The sequence below is a fragment of the Lissotriton helveticus genome, chromosome 5_1 (assembly GCF_964261635.1).
Source record: "Lissotriton helveticus chromosome 5_1, aLisHel1.1, whole genome shotgun sequence".
Taxonomy (NCBI): domain Eukaryota; kingdom Metazoa; phylum Chordata; class Amphibia; order Caudata; family Salamandridae; genus Lissotriton; species Lissotriton helveticus.
The window spans coordinates 1,363,981,159-1,364,004,932 of NC_136065.1; the positions used below are offsets into that span (position 1 = coordinate 1,363,981,159).

Here is a 23,774-nt window from a genome sequence, read left to right on the forward strand (position 1 = left end):
TTATCTTTCATGCACCTGTTGCGCGGAGTCTGCGCCTCTCGTGCGCCCCCGTGGGAAGCACGGAGGGGCCCCACCCCAAGGCATCGGTCAACACTGTGAACAAAAGGGGCGAGAAGTGGTAACATGACAAAGAGAAACTCGCCAGAGTTCGTGTATCCCATGGAAGGCGGCTAAAAGCGTGAACCGCAGGGCGTTCCGCGGCGCCCCGGGGCTGTGCCCGGCTGCGCCCGCGGCCCCCTCCGCTCCTGGTGATGCCTCGGGGCTAGGCGGCTACGTCTGTGTGTCTTCGGTTCGCCTCCTCGGGTCTGTGGGTAATGTCAGCGCCAGCCTGTGGTTTGCCCGGGGCGCGGCGAGGCAATGACCCTAACCAAAGACCTGGCGGGGATCGGAAAAGCACACACAGCCGGCACGCCCTGCGAGACGCACCACCAGGAGGAACAAGGAAAAGAGACGCAAAGCACTGCCGGGCAACCACAGGTGGACATAGACTGCGGTGGATCGAAGAACTTTATTATATATACATCATATACGTGTTCTCTTCATCTTGTAAGGCCGCAGGAGCCTTATTAAGGCAGCGTTAACAGCAGAAATAATAGAAAATAATACATGAAAAACAGGAGATGGCCTCCCACAGGCCGCGCTGTGCCTCCCTGTACCACCCCACCTATAGGCATCGCCGGCCTGTAAAACACATCTGAATGTGCACAAATAAAGAACCCCCATGTGTCCACCAGTCCAGTATCGACCCTCGTGACCTTGGTTGACCTCGGCTCGGGCACTCGGCTGCACCTTCTGGTCCTTATTGCGCCAATAGAGATTCAGAATTTTGGTCCTTAATTGAATCAGCAGCACACACAGCAGTCCCGCTACTATCAGCACGTTATTGCTGCTTATTAAAAGTCGCGGAATATGAAATTGAAGAAAAGAAGCGGTGACAGTACTGTAGTAAATTCTAAAATGTTTAACCCCTTAACCCTCGAGCCTCCAGGCCCCAGGTCCAGATATCTGAGCACAGACTGCACAGTGTCACATGGTGGGCATGGCTAGGGGGAGCCGAGCAAAAGATTCAGGGGCATATTTATCAAAACACCAGGCAGCACAGCAAGACACCTTTTAATGCGCTGTACTGTGTGAAAGGAAAGCAAAGGAATGCACAGGATTCAACATCATATGGTGCATTCCTGTATTTTCCCTGCGCCATGGAGGCACTCTTGCACCTTGGTTCAAGGGTGCAAGCAGTCTTGCACCTTAGTGCAAGGGTGCCTGCATTGTAGGCAGGATTGTTTTGTGCAGGAAGGGGCACCTTCATGCCCAAAACAACCCTCTGAGGCATTTCCTCTTTCTATGTCTGCTGCAGCACAGGCCGAAAGAGGACAAAATGAGGAGAAATAACGTTAATTCTCATTGGTAAGCCTCACCTGAGAAGGTGTCGAATTTTGACCCATTCCTAGGTCTCCCTGGAACTGTAAACCTGGGAATGAGCCAACATCCATGGGTCGTGGCGTGGGAACACCCACGTTCCACCATTGGAACCCCTTCCTGGGACTCAATAACGCAACAAAGTGAGTTGTGCTGTCTTGCATTGCTCTTGATTTATCAAGCCGCTCCGAGCCAGGCAAGGTGGCTGTGCATGGCTTGATTAATCTTATTAGTTGCGTCACCCATGCGCCCCTAGGGTTGGCGCAACTGCATGATAAATATGAGAGATCAGACGGTAATTTCAGGAGAATTGAGGCTGTTACTGTGCCCTCTGCTGGCCGGCGCAGGTAGCGCTCTTTCACGTGCACCCTGGGATCGCGACATGACATGTTGATGCGGAGGGGGGGCTTGGGCTGACAACAGGACATCTTATGTCAACCCCCTTGGGAGGTCCGACAGCCTGCGCCTGTTCTCATCTGCAGATCCGCTGTTGTCGTGTGTTTGTTCCACTGAGAGGGAGCGCTCGGCTCCCAGCTACCCCCCCCCCCCCCCCCCCCGCGTGTTCCGAGCCAGGGACTGTGCACACACCTCGTGCTCCAGGCCGTGTCAGCCTGGACCCCGGCGCGGGCCAGCAGCTCGCACTATTGTCTGCTGGCAGGTCAGGCCCGACGAGGCCCGCACAGGTCACTGCGCACGGGCTCTATGAAGAATAGGGGCCCTCTGAGCAGCACAGCACAGGCCTCGGTGTCCAGGACTCCCAGGTGCAGGGGGAGGGCATTTTAATGCAGCGTCCCTGCCTTCAGCACCCCCGCTGCTCTCTGACGCAATTGTCTCGAGGGAAAGGGTGCACGGGATTCATAGGCAGTGTGGCAGTGCCAGCACTGCGTGTTTTAGGGCGAAGTGAGTGTCTGTAACACGACAGCATTTGTGCAGTGTTTGCGGTGTGTGACTCGGTGTTTGCTGACTGTAAGAATATACCTAGTGAGTGCATCTGCCGTGCTTGCAGCGTGTAATGCGAGGCCTAGTCAGGTAGGACTGAATGCGGCATGCAGCAGAGCAGTGCAGGCGGTGGATCGTCTGTGCAGGGCCCGCACTGCGCCATGTGTTGGGGTGATGCGCGCATTACTTGTCTGTCCTGTTAGGGTTAGAGCAGAATATATGCCAGGCTGCCAGTAGTGTATGTACCATGTGATAACATATGTGGCAGTGTGGCGATGAATACTCTGTGCAGTGGCTGTAGTAGTGTGACAGAATGCCTGAATTCTTTGCAGCGTTATAGAACATTTGCAGTAATTTCATTGAATGGCTTTGTGTCTATTTGGTGCAATGTGTAATAAAAGTATAGTAATGCAGCGTATGTGCAGTGCTTGCACTTGGTGTGGCAGTATCAATGTTATAAGATGATTGCAGTGTGGCAAAATGCAGTCTGTGCAGTGACGTTTTGTCTCCTGCTCTGTTTTGACCAATTAATGACAATCCAGCAGCAACGTATGTGCCCTTTACGTGCAGTAAACATTTTTAAATGTTGCCTTGTTTGCAGTATGTAACTGAGTGTCTGCTGGTTGCAGTCTGTAATACAATATTACCCTTTTCAGTGAGTATGGAGCTCTGTCACTCCCTTCGTATGCCCAGCCCTGTATGATGGATCTATGCACTGGGCATTATAGGGCGTCCAGTGTCATACCTGGAGTGGCTGCAGTGTCTGTTGCAACGTGTAACTGTGTGTGGTTGCAGCTTCCATATGCTGGCGGTGTGACAGTGTCTGTTAGTATTCATTCTAGAATATACTACCTGACCGTGCACATGCAGTGATCCCAGTGTAGTATTGCTTTTGTAGTCTAATGCAGTGTCTATAAGTTGCAGCCTATGAAAGAACAATAGCAGTGTGCCTGCAGTGCTCGAACAGTGTAATGGAAGGCACAATATTTAAAAAGCTGTAAAGTGTGGCTTTGTGTGTCTCCTGCAGTTCATAACATATATATGGCAGTGTTTGGCAGTGGGCCTGATGCACATGCTCTGTGTGATCTACTATATTGTCTGGTAATGCGCAATTGAACAATAAGTGCAAGTCCTGGCAGTGTAATAGAATAAGTGCAGTTCTTGCTGCACATGAGCTAAGGCTTCAAAGTGACTGGAAGAGGCACCATGACGTCTGCAGTGGTTGCAGTGTGACAGAATACACCCAGTGCTTGTAGGAAGCTTTTAGGGCTCGCAGTGTGGTTCTTCCCTAACTGGCGCAGTGATTGACACATACAGCGTTTTGCATACTGTCTGCAGGGTTTGTTGCAATGTCTGGCAGTGGCAGCAGTGATTATCCGTATTTTCCGGCAGTATGCAGTGTTTAATCGAACATTTGCAGCACATCATTTACATTATGTGTGCTTGCTATCTGTGGTCAAATACTTGTACTGCATTATACACTTCAGTGTTTGCAGGGTCTGCTGAAGAGCAATGTTTGATCAACTGCAAAGCAGTATTGCAGTGCGGCAGTGATTGGCTGCGGGTCCAGTGTTTGATGGTATGCATGCAACATAAGAGCCAATAATCATGTGACTCACAAGCCGCGTCTACAGTGCGGCGCAGTCTGCGGCAGTGAATATACTGGTGCACAGTGCTTGCAATACCTGTATTCTGTTGCAGAGCGTGTGCACTGAGAATGAACTATTGCGTAGTGTAGTGAGTGCAGTGGCTACAGTGTTACACATTGCCTCGCACTGTGAGATAATACAGCCACTGCAGTGTAACAGATTGCATACCATTGTTACAATACCAGCCATGTCTGCAGTATGGTATGGCACCTAGCAGTATGTGATAGATGTACTAGAATTCTCGAAGCACTGGTAGAGCGTAGCAGAATGCATAGCGGCTTGCGCCAGCATGAATGCTTGCAGTAATTTATCATTTATGCTAGTGTGCTACAGAATTCTTGCAGTATCTCACAGAATTCTTATAGTTTGGGAGGATGGTTGTGATGGCTATCGTATGTGGCAGTATCCTTGCCGTGGTTTTGATGTGCGATCAGGAGATCGCAGTGTGTGATAAAATATTGACAGTAGATGCAGTGAGCCGGAGAATGGCTAGTAGTGTGCGATTATATGTTGGCTGCCAGTAGCTGCAGTATGCATCCAGTGGTTATCATCCGAGATTCGAATGTTGCCAGTAGTTGGAGAGTAGTTGAATGTTCATAGTGAGTTTAATGTCTGATAGGCTTGCTGGCCCTGTGCGGGGGGATGCCTAGCAGTGTGTAAGAGAAAGGTAACTGTGGGTGACAGAATAGCTCTCTCGTGACAGAATTTTGAAGCAACTGCGGCGAATGGTTGCATGGCTAGCAGTGCACTTGAAAAAGGCTAGCAGTGTATGATAATTTGTATGCACAGATCATGTGAATGGTAGGTTTTGGACCCCCCTAATTAACACTTGCCAGCCTCAGCCTCTAGCTCTCTCTGGGGCCCAGAGTGGTTAGATTTCTATTTGGGGTCTGGTGACGTCAGAGCTGGATACCCCGCGGAGTGAGAGAAGGGTTTTCAGGCTATCTTGGACCGAACAGTGAAGGTGTAACCTTTATCTAGCAGGTCCTTCTTGGACACACATTCCTCTATACATAGTCCAGTTTCTTATTTTCAGTAGCTGGTAGCAAACAGTTGGTAGCCCGTCCATGGAATTCCACTTTGTAGGAATCCAAAGCCTCCTCTTTGTCAGCTAGTCTTTATGGGTCCATTCAGGGAGAAGGGTCCATCCCGCTCCCTTGAGGGCAGGTCAGCCCTCTTCTCCCCGTTTTTGACCTCAGACAGGGTGCACAAACTGATAGACCAGGCGCTGGGAAATGTCCGGCTTGCGAATGATGCCCTTCTTGTAGTATTGCCGTATGGATCGGCTCAGCTTGTCATAGTTCATGGCCGGACGGTTCTTGCGGATACCCCACAGTCGAGCCACTTGGGCAGAATCCTCAATCTTGAAGATTCCTGAGAGAAGAGGCAAGAACAGAAGAACCAGTGAGATACAGAGATACAGTGTTCATCTTGGAATCTGGTGGAGATGATGGCTGTTGAAGAATTAGTAACAAATAGTCACAAGCCATTAGAATGAACAATGTGTACAAAGCACACTAAGAGGGAAGGAAAATGCTTCACCAATTAACCCAAAATCTCAAAGAGCAACTACAAAATTAACTGCAAGACAGGTCAGAGAATTATTCTTCAACTTCCAGCACACCTCGAAACACCAAGACATCAAGCCCCAACAGTTATGTCTCTCCTAAAGCATCACCTTTGCCTGTGGCCGCTGTTGTACATTCAGTTATCACCCTGGGCCACAGCCATCAGCTCTAGCTTCCACATTCAACTCTATCCTCAGCACCAAGTGTGCTGCTGAGCTCTATTCCGGCTGATAGCAAATGCCTTCAATTTTTACACTGATCCTCAACCACAATTCTGTTCTCTGGCATTAGCTTTGTCCCTAGCTAGCACCTCTGTCCGCACTGGTCATCCCTAACCTAAACCCCATCTCCATCTCCATCTGCAGAGTCTACCCTGAACCATCACCCCTGTTCTCTAGCGTTCCTTCTTACCTAACCCCATCACTTCCATTTTGAACCATCAGCTCTACCTAAACAACCACATCAATTCCAAACCATAACTCCATTCTAAAGCATTGCCTCTAGCCTAAACCATGACCTCTATCCTAAACCTGTGACTTTCCTGACGCATTCTGTCTCTCCTACATCAAAACATCTGTCCTCAAGGATCTCCTGTTGCCTGAACTTTCTCAGATATTCTTACAATCAAAACAATATTCTCTGGACAAAAAGAAGTCCCTTTCCTTAAAAAATCATCCTACTGTACGTTTTATCATTAGATTAGAGGTGAACCCTAGAAAGGCTCAAGTACTCATCTATCCATGCAGGGCTTGCCTTTTGTCCCAATGTATGCTAACATCCCTTACAGGAGTATTGTCAGAATGGGACATTATTAAAATATTTCCTAAATGGAAGAACACCTTCTACAGCATGGATATTCAAAGTATGGCCGGGGGAGGGGTGGACGGGCGTATGTGGTCCCCATGACCTTTGCATGCGGCCCCCTAGGGAGCAGGAGCATGGGGCCGCTTTTTACTCGACTCAGCACTAACAATAAAAAGATGTTAAATTGACAGGCAATCACTTATTTCAAGTTTACAAACGCAAAGGTGCACCACAAAAATTATTCAAATAACAATTATGTTAGTAAGTCATGCAGAGATGATGTCTTTCTTGTGTTTTCAAAATTCTTTATTCTTCCAACATTAGCACCATACAGCCGACGCGTTTCGTCCTTATGGGACTTCTTCAGGGTTTGTAAATTGAAAAATGCTTCCAATTAGAATCTTCAAGGTTGGAATTCTGTGTGGCGCCTTTCCATGTGACAATGTTTTCGTAAAAATATTGTGGAAGGCCTGGGCTAAATCTTCTATTTTTCTATATTAAGAATTTGGAATCAAATGATGTGGGTGATATGGACTTCATATAGTTGTGTTTCAGTTCTGCCACATGATGAAGAGGAGTTTTCTATCCATCAAGATAATCTGTGTCGGTTTCTAATGTTCTCTGGCTAATCAAATATATGAATCTCTAGGACTTATATGTGGGCACTGGAATACCAGCAGGTCAATCGTAATAAATCGACCTGTGACCATCCACAAAGCCTTCGCTTTCTCCGAAATATCCGAAATCCGAACAGCCCAGGGCTAAAGAATTTTGAAAACACAAGAAAGACATCATCTCTGCATGACTTACTAACATAATTGTTGTTTGAATAATTTTTGTGGTGCACCTTTGCGTTTGTTTACTTGTATTCAGTTCCTTAGGGAAAAGGCACAGTTACGGTGGGTGCCATACAGTGTGCACACAAACCCCAAGTGTAATTAGAGGGAAATATATATTTGATTAGGGGGGATAGGAGTTCAGGTGCTGTTAGTAGAAAGGGTCCACCGTTACGGTTCAGTCCTTTTTTATACCTATTTCAAGTTTAGTTGGTGTTAAAAAAGGAAGTAAGTAGGGAGTCCTGTGCTTAACTTCATAAACACCTTCATTTTTAAAGACATCTTGCAGTAAAAGTGTAAAATGAGGACATTCTCTGAAAAATTAAAAACGTGTTTTCAATTTACATGCAGAACCTTTTCACATTAGTACAATTGACTATATCAGTTCATTGAGAATTGATAGTTTTCATACATGAACTTCCCCGACAACAACGCCAATGTGAACTAAAGAGGTAAGTCAGTTGTTATGTGCAATTTTTGGGTGGCCTGGGTTTCTATTAGACATGAATAACATTATAGTAAATTACATTATACACAAGAGCAGGTTTTGTACAGCGCATAACCTAAAATCTTGTTTCTCACTGTCCTTTTATATGTGATAATGAAGAAAGAGGAGAGAATGTGAAATTAAACAATTGCCTAGAATCACACAATTTGGAAAAGTGGAGCAGCGGAGATTAATCCCAGATTTTCTGGTTTCACATTTTTCAATTCAGCCACTAGATTTATATCCTTTGCCTCGCCTACACCTACCTTACAGCCAATCCCCCCAACTCCTTTGCCCGACCGCCATCCAGCTGCCATCAATGCGGCCCTCAGCCACATCAGAGATCCAACTTTTAGGTCCTTAGGAAAATGTTTGTGAGTACCCATGTTTTACAGGAAAACCCTGGTGGGTTCAAGTACTTCCAGGAGAGCTGGGGAAGGAAGGGGTGCATCCTCACCTTTGTCTTTGTTCAGCCAGCGGATAAAGCGTCCATAGTTGTGTGGTTTAAGAAGAAGCTCTTTCAGGAACTGCCATAGATGGATGGGTTGCCCAGAGCAGGAAGAGTCCGCCTCGCTGTCTGCCCAGGGCTCCTCGCTTGCTGGATGGGGAAAAGAGTGCAGGTCATCAGACCAAATGCTGCTGGGGGTACCAGGCATTCCAGGTAGCAGACCAATAGCTGGATGACCACTACAGCCCATCAACCCTTGCAGCCTACCAACCAATGCAGCCTACAACCAAACCCAGCCAAACAGTCAATTCAGCCCACCAACCAATTCAGCATACTAACAAATGCAGTCAATCAACCAATTAAGCAGAGCAGCCAATCCATCCCACCGCCAATATTACCCACAAACTAAAGTAATTCAGGCCGTTAACCCAAGCGATCCACCAACTAGTGCAGATCACCAATCAGTCCTGCCTGCCAAACATACAGCCCTCCTACAAATCACGCATAATAAAATGTCATATTAACCAACCAATCCACCCCCCCCCAACACAATTAAATCAAACAACTGTTTGGCCCAAAAATCAACCCAATCTCACTGATCAGTAGAGCTCACAGACAAATCTAAGCCTTGAACCAATCCAGCCTAATTCCCAATCCAGCCCACCAATAACCCAATTCAGCCTATTATATCAATGGAATTGAGCAAATAATATCATGGGGAAGGTCTGTAATTTTCCAAAATATCGGCCACTACAACAGTGACATGGTTATACCACAGTTAGCGCCATGGGAGTAGGGGCCGAGGACACAGTATATAATCTCAGGGAATTCACCACCCCCGGAGCAGAATACTTATTCCACCTCCCCTGGTATAATTTCCAGCAAAAGGAGCATATTTTCTCTGTCTCTGCCCCTTTGGCGCCCTAGAGACGGACACTAGAATAACCCAAGCTCTAAGGCCTCTTCGCCTTTAATCATGCTTCTTCTGAAACACTAGAGGGTTGTAGATCTTACCACAAAAGCGCACTTCTCCCGGGGAGGCCTTCTCCTTCATCCAGGCGGCTGGGGAGAAGCAAAAGTAACCAGTGAGTTGGGGGGGCGAGTGAGAGCGAAGAGACAGGACGAGCAGTAAAGAGAAAGCGGGAGAGGGAGCAAGAGAGAGTGAAAAAACATTGAAATTCAATATAGTTAGGACCACAATCCATAACTCGCACAACAGCCATGCAAATCATAACTCGAACACCAAATGCAATGCTTATAACTCACAATATTTATCCCAATAAGGAACAACACCAAAAGGTCCAATGTATTAAATAACACACGCTCAAACCAATAAATACTACTTTATTCTTAGTTGTAACTTTGGTAGTGTTAACAATAATGTAATATGCAATGTCATCGGTAAGATTGTTTACATTTCCAATTACATCTGGAACATCGCAGTGAGGTTGTGACTAGTGCATCTGGCGTGCAGGTTATGGTCGCTCTCCTAACCATAACGTGTGAATTTCAGTCGTTTTTCAGCTTTAATTATCAACCATAAACTTACTTTAAATCAGTTTTTTTCCAGTCAATGTCTAAGGGTGCTTTTTAAATTCTGCAGGAGTGTGCAGAGAGCGTAGTCTTAAAAGAAGAACTTCTACCACAAATGCTGTACCCAGTGGCAGCGTGCTAGCATAGGTGGAAGAACAGTTACATATGGACAGGTGGTGCTGGTGAATATTGTTGAATAGGGCGTAGTACGTCCTAAATGTTGACATTAGGAATATTGACACTTATTACATTACACACAATTCTAATTTCAGGAACAGGGGGAATACGTGATTTGACCAGAAACACTGAATGTTTGGTCCAGTGACAGAGCCAGAATTACACTCAAAGACCTTGGACAATTGATTTAACATTAGACCACGTGAAGGTAGAAGTTAGAGGTGGGTGACTTAACAGTCAGAGAGACAGAAGATGGAGCATGGAGTGAGGGATGAGGGTGTAGGACAGGGAAAGGAAGTAGAAAAGTGAGAGAGTAGTTAGGGCAGAGAGAGTGAAAAGAGATTGAACTAAAGCAAGGGAGAGTGAGAGAGAGAGGGGGGCAAGTCAAAGTGAGGAGGTAGAAAAGAAAGAAGAGGTAGGGAGTGAGTGGGTGGGTGAAAGAGAAGAGAAATGGTAGAGAGAGGGGGGGAGAAATAGAGGAAGAAAGCGTGAGGGACACGGGGTAGGACAGAGAGAAATAAGATGCCAAAGTTGGAAAAAGAGAGGAAGGGTAGAGTAAGAGAAAAGGTGTGCTTTAGGGAAAGAGATAGGACTAGAAGACGTATAAAGTGGGACAGTGAGCGACAGAGGTAAACAATACAGAGAAATTAGGTGGAGTGAAAAAAGAGGTTGGAGAAAGAGGGGAAGGCAGGGACGACAGCAAGCCAATATTGCCACAAGGTAACCAGTGGGGTGACAGCTTTGTCACGTGGCTATAAGACCAATTAGTCTCATTGCTACAGAACCTCTCCTGTATCCTCTCTTTCACCCCTTTCTTTCTGCTTCTTTCTTTCTATCATCCTTTGCCTAATTTTCCAGCAAGTCAAGTCAAAAGGGATTAGCTAAACATATATTTCAAAGTACCTGTAAACAAGGCTCTACAAACTACGTTTGGCTAACCTTGTAACAGAAATGCTAATGTATCTGCTTATAAAAAATGAAAAAAAACACCTTGAAATAAAAAAAAAAAGACAGAAAGATGTGTGAGGGAATATGAGTCATGATGCAAAGGACTGAGTGCCAGAAGGAGGCAGGGAGCGCTTGTGTGTGAAACAGGAGGCACAACAAGAGATTAATATTTAGGGGAGAGACAAGATGGAGGGAGAGAGATTGTTAGGTAGAGAAAGATGAGGAGGTGTTATGAAACCGAGGAAGTAGAAAGAGAGAATAAATAATTGAAAGTGGAAGAGGGGAGACATGGTGCAGAGGACAGAGAACAGGAAGAGACTAAGCAGAATAAGAAAAGAAAGTGAAGGTAATTAATAGAAGGGAGCAATCAACTAAAGAGACAAATGCGACAGAAGGAGAGGCAGAGAAGAGCACAGAAAGGGGCAGCCCAAACCGAGAAACAATGGGGGCGGGGACAACTCGTGAAAAAAAGAGCATGAAAGGGAGCAGAGAAGGAAGGGGACAGAGAAATGGATAAACATAGAGGTGCACTCGTAGATCTGCAGAGATAACTTCATTTGACATCTATGGTCGGAAATTGATTAATCTGAGAATCAACATAACAAGTACATTGGAAAACAGATAGACAAAGAGATGCAGGCAGGAGTCTGAAGGGCGGAAAGTATGACTGGACCAACGCAGAGACGTCAGAAGGAGAGGAAGGCGGTGATCATGTGAGATGTACACATGGATGCATGTTCAGCCTCTTGAACAGATAGCTATCTATAGAGTTACATGGATAGCTAGACAACTAGGTATACAAGTACATGAACAGGTAGTTACAGACCTAACTGGGCAGGCACATGGCACCACATAAAGGTGATGGGCAGAAAGGTGTAGCTACACACACATGTCGTTAAATGGAAGCTAGATAATTCTCCATAGCTAGCTTCAATGATTGTGAGCTACACATTGGAGTTGCTAAAAAGAGAAATGGCTACCGACACAGACGGCTTCACAGAGTAACGCTAGAAAGCTATGGAGATAGTTAAGACTAAGAGACCTTTAGTTTCAAAGGTAGCAGGATAACAAGTTAGCTACCAACATGTGAACGTGACATACATTGATACCGAAGCGTCTGAGGGCCACATGGGTCCTTGGGGAAGTATGGATGGACAGATGTGCAGCTAGATAAAAGAGGAGTTTTTCCTGGGTTCCCAGATCCTTACCTGACTTCCAGATGTCCAGGTGGGCGTAAAGGACATCTCCGCAGAGCGGCGAGCGCTGCCGGAACTCCTCCTCCGGCATGGCACACAAATCCTTCCCCGACAGCTCCTGGAAGGACTTTCCAATCTGGGGCAACCGGTACTGGTGCTCAGTCCACAGGATCCACTTCTGGACATTTCCAGCAGTCCATTCCATGGGGTCTGTCAGGAGAGATCAAGGAGGGGATGGAGTTAGCATCACTGCCCTGCTACCAGCAAAAGAGAAGCCATAGGACACCTGTGGCAGGAGACTCTCTCACTACACCCAGTGCACGCTCCCAACTCTCTGTAATCCAGGCCAAGGACAGCTAAAGGATGCACTGCTGACAGCATCACATTGTGTCCTAAAATGATGCTGATGCAACAGGAGAGCAAGCACCTAAAGGCTGAGTTGTTTGTTAATGTCACCAGAACCCAAATGTGGCATACCGCAGCATTCACATTTATTAGATGCTATTTATCTGTTTTAAATAAATGTTGTTTATTTAAATTCTATTAGTTGTAATCATAATGTTATATGTATCATATTTTTCATGTGGATAACAGAAAGAAATCACAATTATGATGTAAAACATAGCAATTAAAGGGTTTCAAATCACTGCTGTCTGTGAGGCAAAAAACAATGAGTGGGTTAAGGTACCCCCAACGGTAAGTAATAATGATAGGGCACGTTTTAAAGGCCACCCTAACCAGAGAGAGAGAGGAACAGGGCTTAATTTGAACCGGTGGTTGCCGGTGGGAGCAGCCAGCACTCACTTCTGGGGGCTACCACTTTGCTATCCGCTTCAGACATATACTGAGAGCAAGAGAGGGCAAAATACACAAAGCCAAAAGATGGAGGAGGAGAAAGGCAGAAACCGTCATAAGGGGAGAAAGCAGGAACCTCAAGAGTGAGATAAATGGGCAGGGAGAGTCTGGTGGAGGATGAAAGAGGCACAAGGTGGTTTAATCCCTTTCCTGCGGGGGTAATTCCCTCACAGTGCGGGGGGCGGAGGGGTGAGCGCGGCGCCGCGGTGCTCGTGACGTGACCAGCTCGTCATGAGTCAGGGTGCAGCTGTGCTCATGACGAGCTGGTCTCATCCCGACCTCGCCCACCGCACAGGCGGGGAATCAATCGCACGTGGGCGGCGCAAAGCCGTTATGACGAGACCAGCTCGTCATGAGCACAGCTCCATTGTGACTCATGACGAGCTGGTCTCGTCATGAGCACCGAAGAGGTTAAGACTGTGCGGCCTAGGTTATCAGCCGGGTGGCATTTAATTGCACCAACCGTGGGCTTCTGAGCAGAACTTTGAGCCCCAGCACTCATTGATTTACAAATTAGACTAGAGAGGAACAAGTCCAAAGGCTGAGTTTATTTATAAGGTCACAGAACTTTGAGATGACTTGCAATCCGTTCTTCACATAAGAAAGGGGTATTTTTATTTCGTACAATACATGATCACCCCGTTAAATTCTTAGTCTCCTCCTCCTAATAAAAACGAACTTCTGGTTGCAGTTAATGGTAGTAAATGTGGGATCTGTACTGAGGAATTAAACACGCCAATATGCAGCTCGTAATTTCTTTGCAGAACATACTATTAAGCCATCTAATGTAGCTATCAAAGTCACTTTTGTGTTTTAGAAAGAGTGTGTAACACACAGATAGATTCCTGCTCCCTGTATTAAACCCTAGCAGTGCAATAAGTGATGTTATTAACACTCGAGTTTGGGCGGGGCCTTGACTCACCAGCGGCTGAGCCTGGGGCGGCTTAAGTTGCCCCTCCTTTCCCTCCACAGTGTCAACATACAGCCCTCAGCTGATCTGCGTCTGTGATTTATGACATGCTATTTTTGCATGAGTAGAAGTTATGAATATGAATATGACAAGAGCACCTGGGGTTAACTATGGGCAGAGAGCTAGAATCTCCTTAAACAGAGCTTGTGAGTACGGGATCTGTATTTATGTCGTGTCGGTGAAAATGAATCTGCCCAAGAAAACATATTGTTGGAAAGAAATAAACTAGTGGCCCTGTATTTCTTCCTACATGTATTGCACATGTACTTTCACTGGGATGACATATGTATATATTCACCCCATCACAATACACCTGCAATAACCTATTGACACATTACCTAAACAAAGCAGACACAGTGTGTTTTTATCTAACAATCAAGAGAAACAGCTGCTTCCCTTCTATACAACTAGAAACAATAACACCAGATAAACAATCTCCATCTATATCATCCTGCCAAGAAATTACAACCTTAAAATGCGAAAACGTCCTAAAAGCTAGCAGCCCAGCTGGCTGACCATCACACCCCTGGCCTCCACAACTTTCCAAAAAGCTCCTTCGATTGATGTCTGCATGTATTACAGTTGGAAATATTATCAATAATTTCTTAAACACAGGAAATATTGAAGAAGGCATACATACCCTCACTACTTAAGAAGAACATTTTGGACCCTCAAAATCCCAGCAGCTACAGACCACTCTCCAACACACTTTTCCTCATCAAACTGATGGAGACAGCCACCTTTCACCAGATCTCAGGATTCATAGAAGAAAACCAGCAAATCTCAGACTAGCCAATAGGATTCCGGCCAGGAAGAGGGGCCGAATCAGCACTAATCCGAATTTTGGATAACCTAAATAACGCAGTCAACAAAAAGGGTGTCGCTGCTTTACTACTTCTAGACATTTCAACCACCTTTGGCAGAGTAAACCGTGATACATTACTTCTTAGACTGAAACAAGTAGTAATAGATTGCTTAACGTTCAGCTGGGTTTCATTCTACCAAAGCAACACGTCCCCCTCATTTATACACACCTTTTCTCAGCAAATACTTCCAGCATAAAAAAAAGGAGTCCCACAAGGACATACAATTTCACATCTACTTTTTAACATCTATATAAACCGACACTAAAACTTAGCAACAGTTCCAAACTCATCTGTTACCACTATGCAGTTGACACACAGATAATTCTCAAACTGCAGAACCCAAAGAGTATAGGAATATCAAACCTCAATGCTGCCGCATAGCTGTAGATCGCTGGATGATGTGGAATCACCTAAAGCAAGATGCTTCAAAAACTGAAATTCTGACCTGCTGCGAACGGAAATATTATGATCCTCTATGTTCTGGCCATACGAACTGGGACACCCACTAAAAATAGCAAAAGTAAACAATCTTGTAATCTTCTTTACCTCTACACATTACATGAATACTCAAGTAGACAAGCCTCTTCAATCAACTACTAAGGCATATTTCCACATATTGGAGTTCCTCAACCTGTACAAGCAACAACATCACTTGTCCTCTACAAGCTTGACTATACAGTCAGTACCACAGCATCCTGCTATCTACTATCACCAGACTACAAAGAATCCAAAATTCACTAGCAAGACTACCTCTTAATTTAAATATATGAAACTGCATCTCCCCAGTCCGAGGGGTTCTACATTGACTCCCAACTGCAAGAAGATCCTATTTCAAGCTAATATGCATCACACAATGGGCAATAAATGGCAAAGTCTCCAACATTCATTACAGCAAAAATCACCAAATACTCCTAATCAAGAAACTTACGCTCCAGGTTGGCCCCACACTTTGTAATATCTGCTTACAGGAAGAAAACCACTGGAGGCTCCACCGTCTCCATTCAAACTGCAAAAATAAGACACTCCCTACATGCAAAGATCAAAGCCACTTAGAACGATTTAAGGCTGAGAATAAAGGTTAAACATGGTTATTCCCAACATAGTCTGATATAAAATCTACATGGTCTCAATTTCTAACCCCTGAGCCTGCAGTCAGATACCCCTCACAGACCCTCTAAGATCAAGTGGGAACCAAATCATCAAAAGACCTTGACAAATAACCCTTACTAATTTGAGGGAGTACCTCATCCTCGTGGATACGTGCAACTGGTGTGTCCATCTCAGGCTAATTAATGAGAGACTAATTCAATACAAATCCCTTACGTGGCCCAGTCCTACAAATCCTACCAGGCAAATTGTAAAAGAACAGCTAATCGGACATACCACATACCGCTGTACCTCATTGTTGGAAATGGCCCTTTTTGCAGGGTTATCCCCAAACTTTTTGCTTCTTCCTCCTTTATTTTTCCTGACCCGTGGTTGTTGGCAATAGGACTCTGGGCCCTCATAATATTACAATAAGACAAGTACACAGAGATATGAATCTAAATAATCAAATAATCTTCAATAGCAATGTGACCTAAAAAGTACAGTGCCAACACCATTAGAAGCCAAAAGACAAGAAACAGAAGCAAACATATATGACCTAACCATAGGTAACAACCCTCAGCCTTTCTTCCTACTCTTTATATATCCTCAGGTTGCATCCTATCTCGAAACCCTACTCCTACCATACTCCGAAAATCCGGCTCAAAAACCAACCTTGGTTTTTATAGCTAGTTGTTATTCTCTCTTCTTTTGTATTGAATTATCTTCTTCCTACAGTCCATCCACTGCATGTCTCAATGCCACTCTGTTTCATGCATGGCTGCCTTACTCTCTACTATATTTCAACAACCTAGCCGTACCTCTCCTCACATATCACAAACCGTCTAACAGTATCTCACCTTTTCTAGCCTATCTACACTTCCCAGTGTGACTCATCGCTCATCACAAACTCTCCTTCCATTCACCCTCCCCTGCTGTCTATCATTATCCAACTTTCTCGAGCCCATCTGCTCCTCCCATTTTCAACTTCCATGAACTCTTACTAATAATCACACTTAACTCCAACTAACTTAATCTACTGCGAGAAAGTGGAGAAAATGCCTCTCACAATTTCCTAAGAGCATACGTCTACTCTAACAGCCAACAAAACACAATAACTAATAAGCAATAGCCAATAGACTAACCGCTAACTTTCGGTTACGGAATAGCAGGCTACCTGCCGTAAAGCGTTTCGGTGTCTTAACAGGAGTAGTAAGCACTATATCAATACAATTACAGTACAAGATATATGTGTATGTGTATATAAACTCCACAATCCTTGGCACCCATAGGGTCCGATTAGATGGTAGAATGCATACTCTGAGGATAAGTTCATGGTGGCACACACACAAGGCTTTGTGTATCACGAATCATGTTCGAATCATGTTCCCTACCTACCTACCTACCTACCTACCTACCTACCTATCTATCTATCTATCTATCTATCTATCTTTCTGTCTTTCTGTCTTTCTGTCTTCTGTCTAGATTTTACACAGGTGACAATAGCGCCTTGGCATTTCTGTTTTACTGATATCTAGCTATATGACTGCTTTTGTCTGGAGCCACTCGGGTAGGAGGCAAATTCTTTATAAATGTGCAAGGCCCTCAGGCTACAGCCAAAGGCTGATAGACCTCTTAGGGGTTCATCCTTCCTCCAACTGTATTTAACTTCCAGCCTTCACCCGGTGCACATACAGCACCATTCCATGCATCATCACATTCTTACAGCGACGCATTCAACCTTCTACAACATGCCACTCAATGCCTGGAGACACAGACACATCATGTCACTATATCGTCCCGTTTCCATACACACAGGTTAGATGTAACATTGTGTTATCATAAGCATTTGTCTAGCATACTCTACCGTCACTAGAGGATTGTACAACTTTCTTGACTGGGAAACCATTATAATTTAACTCATGACCCTCCTGCTCATGTTTGGTAAGTTCCTATTTTTAGATTGAGCATTCAAGACCTCTTGTATATACTTTAGTATATACATATTATTTACTTATATGTGTATGTACTTTGTGGGCTCTGGAGATCAGCCTCAGGACTTGTCTGCTTCCGCTTAGGGACTTTTTTAACTGCCTCTATTTAACTGTCTTGGTACAAAACGACCGGCAGAGGTCAGTAAAATACCAGAATTGCTTTCTGCAGAGAGACTTTCTCTTTTTTTTTCTGGCAACTGACTCTATTTAACTTTTTTGATAGAAAACGACCAGCAGAGGTCAGTAAAATACCAGAATCAACTTAGCATTCTCTAGACTCCAGTCCATAGAAATTGTTTTCCACGAGCACCCGTAGATAATATTTTTTTCAAATCTTGTATTTTCAGTGATATGACCATTGAAGGCCCTGATTTTATATTTAAAACAGAGCTTTGGACTATACCATTTCCCGCTGAAAGGAAATATTTCTCTCCATGTGTTCCCATACCTGGCAAGCCACGCAGTTTGGTGCTTACTTTCCCTCTATGGTAAAGAACAGTAGATGTTTCATCACCAAAGATCATGTGCTGCATTGCTAAATACATACAAGATTCCAAAGGCAAGGCCAACTGCATTTCAAATGCTTGTTTAGAATTCTCACTCCCAAGTCCTAATCGCCATCTTGACCCTTTCTTGTGACAGCTACTGCCACTCCCAGATAAATTGACCCGCCCATATTATCTACCCTACCCTGGAGTGTATCTGCTGCTAGGCCGCGATTCCCTTCCGAGCATGCACAAAGCCCTTAGTGACGCCCTTCTTCACACCTCTCTGCCTCTCTGCACTTCTTCCTCCCCTCCTCCCCTGCGCTCCTCCACACTCTGAGCACAGGGGTGGCTGTTTCTCGCAGGTGCGAGCCCGCCTGCACTCAGCTCGCTTGGCGAGATGGTGTGGTGGGAGCAGTAAATATTTGCGCACAAATTATAATTTTCAGAAAGTCAAACATTGTCATCTTTTTCTAAAACTGACGCACTCGCTGTGTGTACAGGAGTATAGTTAGCTGCCACTGCCAGCATCCCTGAGTCTTCTGCACCTCAATCCACCCCCTCGGCCCCTCCTCACTTCCCTACACACGGGCTAATCCTCAGACCCCTGCGGCACTGGGCGTCCAATCAGAATTCATGCAGTGTCATACTATTCCATACTGTGTGGTATGCTCGAGGCCACTGCAGTTATGAAACTCTACGGCTGTGGCACACGTGCTGCATAATTTAGAGATCTCAACAACAACAAATATTTCTAGCTCAAATGGATCAAAAGTTACTAAAAGAAAATAGCCACACATGGTCATGTGCAAGGGCATATTCTTGAAAAGTTTAAGTTGTCCCCTTTCTGTTGATGATTGCTATATTCAGGATTTTAAACTGATACTATTGAGGTAAAGCTTGGCCCAGACAACATCAATGTGTGTCCAAATGATAAAACAGCAAAGTAATAATCCCAAAGAATGGGCTCTATTGTGCTACATAAATTGTCTTTTCGTGCGGCATAATTTTATTACAGGATTTGCTACATTACGACACATATTTTGCCACGTCTTGGTGCATTATATAGTGAACCATGCCACATAATGTGGTCCTCCATAACTCCCACTCTCAGAGACGAGACAAGCACTACCCAGACACGGAACTGCAAGGTCTTGGCTTAACACAGACTTACTAGCCTGTGTACAATCCCTCATCCATTTCTGCCCTACCCACGGCTTTCCTCAAACCCATTGACCGGGGCGGAATTATCACCGGCAATTAGATCCGCTCATCACGCCATTTCAGCCCTGAAGAGTCACAGGTATTCCCCTGTTGATGAAACACGTGTCGGCTGGCGTTGTTTGTTCTGAAGAATACCATCTACATAAACAACCTGTTTATTATACCACCGGTGTCGACTTGTTTTAATGTAATCTTGCTGTATCAATACTGTTTATCTCCAAACGTGTGCTCAGTACTTGTTGTATATATCTCCATAACTCTGTTGTCCCTGACTATGCTAGGCTATTTTATGCTGTAGTATTCAACACTGTTATGTTCTGTTATGCCATGTTATCGGTATTTCGTAGCACACAGGCAGGTCTATTAGTATCACTGCCTCGATGCTCCTGAACTTTGCGGGCCACCATAAACACCCATAGGCCTCTCGTGCGCTCCAATGGCGCGCGCATAGGCCACTCCCAGAGGTGCCGCGTGACAGACAGGCTGGTGTCTGCGTGGGAAGCACCCCAGGCTGGGATGTAGGGAGGCCGGCAGGTCACCATCTTACCTTTCCAAGGGCACGTCGACAGCAGAGACGATTTAAGGCATGGGCAAAGTGTGCTCTGGCCCAGGGCCCCAGCCTTTCAGGGGGTCCAATAGATAAAGCTCTGTTCCCCACACAGTCCTGCCCTGATGACCTTGAATCATTTTTAAACATAGATTGTTTTGAATAACGTTTGCCTTTGATTTATTTCCAATATGAGTGGTGTGTGGGAGTCTATTGCACACATGTTGCTGAAAAATGTGGTCTGTTTTTCGGCACCATCAACCCCCATAAAAAAGATCTTTTTAGGTCAAAACAGGACCTTTCATATTAGAAAGGTCGCAGAAATTATTTGCAGTAATATTTCTGAGCTGCTGCTGTATTACAATATTGAAAACACACACCACAATCCCTGCCTAACAGATAGAAACACATAGGGCCTCATTTATGAGGCTGTGCGTTACTGTTACGCCGCCGGTGCGTCACTTTTTGTGACGCACCAGTGGTGTAAAAAATGCACCTTGTTGTGCCATATTTACAAAGTGACGCATCTAGGTAGGTGCGTCACTTTGTAAACCCCTGCGCCACATTATACCTGCACCAGGTATAATGTATGCAAGGGGGGGGCGTTTTGACGCAAGAAAGGGTCATGGAAGTGACGCAGTGAATTCTATAAGATTTCACTGCGCCACTTCTAGGATACAAATGCGTCATTTTCTTACGCCTGCCTCACAGCAGGCGTAAGACTGACGCAGGCCCTTTCACATGGGGCTTGCCCCATGTGAAAGGACACATTGCTGGAGTTGCGTCACTTTTGTGACACACTCCAGCAATGCGTCACTTTTGCGCCATACAGGTACGTCAGAGATACTGACGTATCTGTAACTCCTTGCGCCATGATGCGTCATACTGTAAATATGATGCATCATTGGTGTCGCAAGGAGGGCGCAGTGAAAAGTGACGCATCGCTGTTTTCACGCAGCGATGCGTCACTTTTCATAAATGAGGCCCATAGAATTTGGACCAGTGTGCCTATGCAGCATCGGTCATCTGATCAAAGAGGGTATTAAAAAGCTGAAATTGGATCACAAAATCAAAGCTGTTCTGGACAGAGGCCCCCTAAATACGTTGGGCCCTGCCCCCAACCTCCTCCAGATGTCCCTGGCCGACAGCTCAGCACTGGCTGCAGGTTGGTTGTGAATAACAGGCCCCAGCCTCAGGTGAGCCCGGGGCGGGCAGCGCCACCTACCTGCGCCGATGTTCAGCAGCTTGCAGGCCGTCTCGATGTCCTTCAGCACCTCCCCCACCACCATGGTCTGCATCTGCTCCAGCGAGTGCTCCTCCAGGTGCAGGGTGGCGTGGTAGTCCAGGTCCTGGCTCAGGCCTTGGCTGTCGATCACCGGGCACTGCTCGGGCTCCTTCGGGCCCTCGCCCCTGCCGCCGTGGGCGTGGTGCAGGCCGTCCGGGGGGCCCTTGGGCGCCCACCCCGGCTCCTCGCCCGGGTACAGCATGTCAAAGTACGAGAGGTAGAAGGCGGGCAGGGGCTGCTCGGGCGTGGCGGGCGGGCTGGGGCTGTCGTGGGCGCCCCAGCTGCGGCACTCGGGCTCCTTGAAGGGCTTCTCCAGGCTGGAGAGCAGCGTCTCCGGGAGGGCGACGCGGCCGTGCGGGAGCGCGCTCAGCCCCGGCCCCGCGCTGCCCATGCCTCGGAAGAAGGCGGCCGTCTCCAAGTCTGCGGAGAGACGGGAAACAACAGTCAGAAAACTTTAATAAGTGCTCAAACGTGCTCTTCTGCTGACTGACACAACACAAAGAGGGCGAATGCATAAGCCTTTGAGACGGTAAAAGGCACAGGCGTTGCCCAAGACGCTTCACAGCCAGGGGCCCGGCCGAAGAAAAGGCTGCTAAGTAGCCGGCCCCGGCCCGTGGCCACCTCGCTTGCTTTTGGGTCAGTGGTTTCAGGGAGGCCAGGCCTGATCTCTTAATCAAATATGTGGAGGGGGCAGTGACTCCACGGAAAACATAATGTGGGTGGGAACGCTTGAGCGCGTGCTTCTTAACTCCTGGGGTTACAATCTTAATGCCCAAGGAACTGCATTCCGCCACTTTATTGGTTGAACTGCGCCATGAGCAAGCTTAAAGTGCCTTTCTGTCGTCAGCCCCCTGGTACCCACCTGGCGTGGCCTGGCTGGCACACACTGCTCTAAAGCATCATGCATGTGTCCCCACCTGTGCCCCTCCCTACCTCTAAGAGGGTGAATACAACCCAACCAGCTGAGAAGCCTGGGCTCAAGCCTCCCACAGCATCTGTTGTTCACTTATGAGTCCCCTAGGAGATGTGAGTGTGTCCAGGTGCTGAACCCTGACAACGCTCAGTTACACCGAAACATGTCTGCTACCCAGGCAAAGCTGAGTGTGCTCCTATCTGATTTTTCATCTTTGTATTGTTGTCTAAGGTGTAACACTCATCAGTTCAGAATACAGTAGAGGCATCAGGGCCCAAGGGTGGCGGGACCCACCTCAAATCATTGATGACAGTTTTCTTTAATCATGTTATGAGGGGCTGGGGGGTCGTTTTCCTCTGGCATTAGAGACCATGGGCACTCTTGCTATCTATCGATTGATGGGTGTGATACATTAGACACACAATGCTATCTCTCCACAAAGCAAGCAAGTAAGGGCAGATAACACAAGAGATCACTATAACTCGCATAGTAAGTATAACATCACTCAGACACCTGGGCATACATCAAACAGACCTGGACACGAACTATAGAAGCAGAAATACAATAGTACCAATGCACAAAGAATTTTACATTTCATAAGTAACTGCACGTATAATTATACTTAGACTGGAAGTTTTGTGAAGGTGACAAATACATTTCATGAGGTTGCAAAGTTTTCATCTTCATTAACTTCATCGGTGGATGAAATGTCTTATATTTTGGCAGGTTTCTACATTTTTATGAAAATGTTAGTTAATTGTGTTCATTTTTCTCCTACAAAACCAACTTTCTGCTGTAACTTTTCCAGCATTTTCTTCCCCCCAAAACTTTTCAAGTTATTGAATATGGTGATTTCGGTGAAGTTTGAAAAATATGAAAACAATTTGCCAAAAGCCAACTTTTACATTTTGTTTATACGGTGGGAAGACATATCTTTAAATAGGATTGTAATGCATGCTTGCGTAATGGAAACAACGGTTATAATAATCGTCTGTAAATACAATAAACATGAATAAGTATGTGCTGCGTGTTTTTGATGTATGCACACTAAGCTTAGGTAAAATTGTTTTTGTGAAAACAGGCATCACCAAGACAATGGAGTGGCCAAAGGCATGAACAGAACACAAGGTGCAGGCCCATAAAGTACCTACTAAAGGATGAGGTGTCACAAAAATCTTTGAGTGTACGTAGTATACCTCCCAGCACACAAAGCAGCCTCAGTGAAGCAGCCTCAAGTTATGTGAAGGCGCAGTGATCAAGGCTTCATCAGGTGAGTGTTGGAAGGGGATGCATGTGTGCAATATCTACATACCTTGAAGGACTCAATAGTTTACTTAGAAAACCTAACCACAAGTTTTCATAATTTGTGCCGTGTGACATGACACAGCAAAAGGGGCACATCACTGTGTGTGAAATTAATACCATACACTTATATAAACTCTTTATGCAATATGTACATTATGTATGTTTCATGCATAGATCCAGACTTAAAAACATGTTGCGTCTGCTTTGCGTTATTTTCTTTAATGCAGACTGACTCAACAA

The 23,774-nt window shown here is 45.7% G+C and overlaps 1 protein-coding gene across 1 annotated transcript in view; it reads right to left on the reverse strand.

Annotated features, from left to right (window-relative positions):
- Positions 1 to 478: 478 nt before the first annotated feature.
- Positions 479 to 23,774, reverse strand: part of SPDEF (SAM pointed domain containing ETS transcription factor) — an 84,093-nt gene continuing 60,797 nt past the window's right edge. The window contains exons 2-6 of the mRNA XM_078644265.1: positions 21,257 to 21,736; positions 12,017 to 12,214; positions 9,165 to 9,212; positions 8,160 to 8,300; positions 479 to 5,381 (exon numbers count right to left, since the gene is read on the reverse strand). Of these exons, the coding sequence (XP_078500391.1) occupies positions 5,203 to 5,381; positions 8,160 to 8,300; positions 9,165 to 9,212; positions 12,017 to 12,214; positions 21,257 to 21,707 (1,017 nt within the window). The 5' untranslated portion in view covers positions 21,708 to 21,736 and the 3' untranslated portion in view covers positions 479 to 5,202. The remainder of the gene's footprint in view (positions 5,382 to 8,159; positions 8,301 to 9,164; positions 9,213 to 12,016; positions 12,215 to 21,256; positions 21,737 to 23,774) is intronic.